At 36.4% G+C, this 5,000-nt stretch overlaps 1 protein-coding gene across 1 annotated transcript in view; it reads right to left on the reverse strand.

The window, feature by feature from the left end:
* LOC115220449 (RYamide receptor-like) overlaps positions 1–5,000 on the reverse strand; it is a 133,335-nt gene that overhangs the window by 254 nt on the left and 128,081 nt on the right. The window contains exon 3 of the mRNA XM_029790577.2: positions 1–553. This exon is cut by the window's left edge and continues 254 nt beyond it. Within this exon, the coding sequence (XP_029646437.1) occupies positions 152–553 (402 nt within the window). The 3' untranslated portion in view covers positions 1–151. The remainder of the gene's footprint in view (positions 554–5,000) is intronic.

Genomic DNA, 5,000 nt, shown 5'->3' on the forward strand with positions numbered 1-5,000 from the left:
GATGATTTGAAGCTACAAAAATAATTTGGCAAACAATGAATGAGGTGAGTAGTTATAAGTTATTAATTAATTAGTTAATTATTGCAATCAGACTACGAATATAGGCCAAGAAGTTACGGAACAAAATAGCATTTAATATTGTTGATACTCATTAAACAACAGAGCTTTCTATATTTTCATGATTGTTTCTATCATAATAATTAGTGATGACGTTTCTTTTGTGGGGAGTACTAGTCATGTTCACCGATGTGTTACAGGTTGTTCCGTGGTAATAGCTCTTAGAGCTTTCGTTAATCAGCTGCTCTTGTTTCATCCTTGAGCAACACTTGAAAATCCGAAGGAAACCAGCACGAAATTTCGAATTCATACTGAAATACACGATCGGGTTGTAACAGCTATGACTCATTGCTGTCCAATGAGCGGCAATCCAAACGATGTTCATGTAATCTTCAGAGTAGATATCAGGATATTGATCACCAATTAGTGTGATGGCATGTAACGGCAGCCAGGAGAGGGCGTATATTGCAACCATGGCAATCATCATTTTCACCATCTGTTGAAGAGAAGAAAACAAATTAGAAACCATCTGCCGGTGAAATATAAAAATTATTATTTTAGATGTATGAAGGACATTCAACGCTAACTGTACATCATATATGTGGTAAAAGTTCAGTATGGATGGCAAAGACACTACTGACCTCCATGAATTAAAAAGCCATGCAATAATTAACTTAGCCGCGTTCGCAAGTGTTCGTAAACAGTTAGGACCACGTTTTCATAAATTGTTTTAAACGTCTAGTAGCCTCGAGTAAGCATCGGAACCCCACTCAGCAGTCCTAATGCTAATGCGTCGAATATGTGACATGGTCGGAGTGAGGGCTGCAACAGCAGTCAGCTGTCACGCGTTTTCAGCGAGGTAACTGTAGCAATGTTAGATGAAGTACATTTATGAAAGAGAGCTTCAGCCGCCTAGTGAGGGAATTGAACCCTCGAGATTAAGATCGTTAACCCAACACTCTAAACAGTACAGTCACTACAGTAGCAGAAACCTCGATGTACAGAGGCTGGAGATTCACAATGCTGTCTGCTTTTTCTATGTGATATTTCCAAGAGCTCTATATAATGTCTTTCTACATCTTTAAGGAATTCTTAGAATTACAGCCGGAATAATTGAAATAGATGAAATATAATCATTCAAACTCCTCGTATACAAATATATCTTCAATGCTAGACATTTTTCTTGGTGGTAAACATAATAGATCATCATGTTTAGAAATAACAGGTGTCAAGCAAAGCCACTTAGGAATACATATACAAATACGTTCAATGCAAGAATTTTGACCAGTAAATCATTAGTGATAGTCAAGTTAAAATTCAACTTGTTATAGACAGAGACGTCAAAACGTAATCTTTAATGCATTTAGTCTCACAAATATTCGAGATGGTTAACGGTTATTTTTTTTTTTATTAGGTATATTCATATCTGGGCTGACCTGTTACTAAACAACGCTACGTTATCCACAGTTGGTTAAATGCGAAAGCATCTGACCTGAGATTATGATATCCTAGGTTAGTCTCGCCCACCCACTATTTATTTTGTATTTGCAATACTCACGTATATGTAACCTGCATAGTATGTACATATATGAACTGGGCTAATTTAGCTGGTTATACATAGTTTGAAAACATGAGCAATATTAATGAATTTTCGAATATTATTTGATTCTCATGTGAACATTACCAGACAAAATAGCAGCGAATGTATTTATATTCTCAAGAATTAAAATAGCTATTGAAAACTGGGGGTACTAATTTGTATACGGTTGACATTTTATTTTAAATACCAAGCACATGCCAACGGATATCTCTGTCCACACAGTATCAAAGGATATGTGTAAGCATTATAAGAGATATATAAACATGGCTACCGATTCTTACAGCATCGATCGCAAGGTGGTCATATTCTTATCTCCGAAACTTAGAGACCATAAATATCCAGGAATAACATATTGAATGAGGATCAGAGATCAAATTAATCGAAGGAAGTATGCCCTACAAAACACTGAATAAATTTAAAAATAGGCATGAAAAATTTTTAAATAGGCAGGCATATAATTTAAGAAAAGATAAGTGCACACACACACACATACACACACACGCGGGTGCAAACAAAAAAACAGACGCTCGAGCACACACTCATATATTATAAACCAACAGTGAATTACAGTTACGATAGGCGGTAATATTTCTGACGATTTGTGAGACTTATTCCTTTAACTATATTTCGTTCATATAAAATTTCATTTATTTCTTTTGTAGAATCATTTCACAACTATAGTATAAATGATTTTTATTCCTAATGAAACAGCTGTTGAAAATAACTTAACGTTCATGTGTAAAGTTTATGCTTTCTCTCGTTTATTCTATATTGGTCTGCAGTATTTATATACTTGGAAGCTTTCGATATGTTTTGCATTATAATATAATATATATATAATATAATAATATATAATATAAGCGACCTATAATCTGTATTTTCATTAGCATAGATCTATTTGATATTTGATATATTCATCTTTTTATATGGACCTCTCTCTTATTCTATTTCTCCCTCACTCTCCCTCGCGCTCCCTCTCTCTCACACTCTCTGTCTCTTTCTCTCTCTCCATCTCTCTCTGTCTCCCTCTCTCCATTTCTCTCTGTCTCTCTCTCTATATATATATTTATACATGTATATAAAAGTATATACATTATATTTGTATATATATGTATATAAATACATATTTGTATATATATCTATATGCATATACACACACACACACACACACATATACTTACACAAGAGTAAGCACATAAATGTGAAATAAGGTAGAGAAAATAGGACTCGAATACCGGAGGTAGAGTAATATGTTTTATTCATAAACCTGCAAAGACATCGCAAAAACTGTTACACAGAATTTCATCAGCCAAAACTGTCCCCCGAAAGGAACGTGAATCTCTGAGTAAATATTTGTGTGATATCTTTGCAGCTTTCTTAATCAAGTACATATATACTAGACTACGTGTCAGCCGTTGGGTCACTATTGGTTCAGGTTATAAAGCACTGAAGCTTATTTCAGCACTGCATTGAAATGGAAATTATTTTTGTGATGATTCAGTGAAATATTTCAATTTGTTCGTGTCATCCTGGTTTGCAGGATCATGTTTAAGATTGTATTGATTATTTACAGCATCTAATAGAAATAGAATTTGCGGGATGAACGCCAGTAACAGAATTTATTTATGGTATATGAGCACACTTCCCCCAAAATGGAAACGGTATTGTTATAAGCTCAAGGCGGCGAGCTGGCAGAAACGTTAGCACGCCGGGCGAAATGCGTAGCTGTATTTCGTCTGCCGTTACGTTCTGAGTTCAAATTCCGCCGAGGTCGACTTCGCCTTTCATCCTTTCGGGGTCGATAAATTAAGTACCAGTTACGCACTGGGGTCGATGTAATTGACGTTTTCCCATTTCAGAGTATTTTCTCATTATGCACCGTTTTGGCTATTTATGAAGGTACCGCAAAAACGCCTCAGGAATCCGTTGTCCAATTTACGCGCAACTGGTTTTATTCCGTTTGTATTCTTATTTCAGGTGTACATTACTTTCAGAGTATTTTCCCATTATGCGCCGGTTTGGCTGTATTCAATTACAAGTAAGCACGCACGCAAGCAAGTACACGAACTAGACTGGCATATCTACAGTTGTGTAACCCTACCGACTTTGATGCCTCAACTTCTAGAAACATGGATACATTTAACGACATTTTGAACAAATGCCGCTTAATTGCTGTGGATTCAGACCATATTGATAGTTATGGGTTAAAGGCTTTTCAAAGCGGTAGGGAGAGGAGATTCAGAAAATTCACATGATCCGATTTTCTCCCTCATAACTTTCGCGAAAATGTTCTCCCTCATAACTTTCGCGATATCTTTTAACGAAATTTTGTACAAATACCTTCCAAACGTTATAGATTACGATTATAAAGAAATTTGTGGGGAGAGAGGTTTCGAAAAACGGATTTTTGGATCAGGAAGCCCAAAGAAGTCGGTACAATTCCGTGTTGACAGAGATATCTTCATTTTTGTTTTAAACCACAGGCTTCGGAATGATTTTACGTTCTGAGATCAAATTCCGCCGAGGTTGACTTTGCTTTCCTTCCTTTCGGGAGCGATAAATTAAGTACCTGTTGCGTACTGGGGTCTATTTAATCGATTGGCACCTTCTCCCCAAATTTCGGCCCTTGTACCTAGAGTAGTAACGAATATCTCTTGCAAAACACGAATTCACATCCAAAATCTTGCAAAACGAATATTTAAATGTATGTGTATGTATATTAATGCGTGTCTATGAATACGTGTTTGTATACATTTGTGTGTGTGTTTTTTTGTAGGTATATATATTGGTTATATTTACACGTCACATATTTGAGTGTGTGTACGCGTGTGTGTATATAAATATAAATACATTACATTTTATGGGACTTTCTATCTCTGTTAACATGAGTTTGTTATTTATATCGTTCCTGTCGAGTGCATCTGTCGAAACTTATGTAGATTTCAAATGGTTTGACAGCATCCCGAGGGTTCGTCTCCTTGTTCAATTTTCATATTTTCTACTAAATACGGCTTATTATCCCAGATTTAAATCCTGGGACACTTAGCAACATTTGTAATTATTCCTCGATTTTTCCTTTAAATTGTAAACTCCCTCTCTCCATATATATATTTTTTTTTCTTTGCCCTTTTGAAGCCTAGCCAGGCTGATGGGACCGGTTTCCTGGTTTCTGTGGCGTATGTGTTCCCCCCGGCTGGACGGGAAGCCAGTCCATCGCAGCGTTACTCAAGAAACAGGAAGAGAGAGTGAGAGAATTTTGTGCCGAAAGAGTAGAACAGGGGTCGCCATCACCCCATCCCGGAGCTTCGTGGAACTTTTAGGTGTTTTCGCTCTGTAAACACAC

This window comes from Octopus sinensis, linkage group LG16 (assembly GCF_006345805.1).
Source record: "Octopus sinensis linkage group LG16, ASM634580v1, whole genome shotgun sequence".
NCBI lineage: Eukaryota > Metazoa > Mollusca > Cephalopoda > Octopoda > Octopodidae > Octopus > Octopus sinensis.